This window comes from Penaeus monodon, chromosome 23 (assembly GCF_015228065.2).
Source record: "Penaeus monodon isolate SGIC_2016 chromosome 23, NSTDA_Pmon_1, whole genome shotgun sequence".
Lineage (NCBI taxonomy): Eukaryota > Metazoa > Arthropoda > Malacostraca > Decapoda > Penaeidae > Penaeus > Penaeus monodon.
Window position 1 is genome coordinate 42,741,664 of NC_051408.1, and position 587 is coordinate 42,742,250.

Consider the following 587-nt stretch of genomic DNA (forward strand, 5'->3'; position numbering starts at 1 on the left):
CGTCATAGTCGAAGTCTGGGTCACCATATGTGTATGAATAGTCATAGATGTCTTCCTCATACTTCTCCTCAGGCTTTGTGTTGGTCTGTTCCTCCTTTTTCTCGTCCTTCTTCTTAACAGGTTTGTCTCCACCAGAGTAGTAGTCAATATCCAAGTCCCCGTAATTGTAGTCATAGTTGGCGTCATCATTGTACACGACATCAAAATCTGGTCCACCATAGTCTATGCTGGGCTTTTTAGTCACTGGCTCATCTTCACTAGAGCTGTTTTTGACTCCTTCACCGCCACTGTCAATGCCATCAATAATGTCTGGTTTCTCTATGTAGTCTATGTCTTCTTCAAAGATGTAGGAGTCGTCCTCTGCCTCTCGTCTGCAGAAGGTGCCATTGTCATAAAGCTGGCAGCAGTACTTCCCCTCAAGAGACCACTCAAAGTAGTCATCAATCCAGGCAGAAGAGGGCACAGCAATGAAGGTTCTGCAAGATTATAATATTCTCATTATGTTTTGAACTAATTATATATGAAATTGTATAGCATTATACACAAAATATAGAAGAACCCTTCAATTCCACAAAATACAGAAATTC

General features: G+C 41.2%; 1 protein-coding gene across 1 annotated transcript in view; it reads right to left on the bottom strand.

The window, feature by feature from the left end:
* LOC119588095 (NPC intracellular cholesterol transporter 1-like) overlaps positions 1-587 on the bottom strand; it is a gene marked incomplete in the record, with an annotated part of 65,185 nt that overhangs the window by 4,490 nt on the left and 60,108 nt on the right. Inside the window, 1 exon segment of the mRNA XM_037936803.1 lies at positions 1-476. Within this exon segment, the coding sequence (XP_037792731.1) occupies positions 1-476 (476 nt within the window).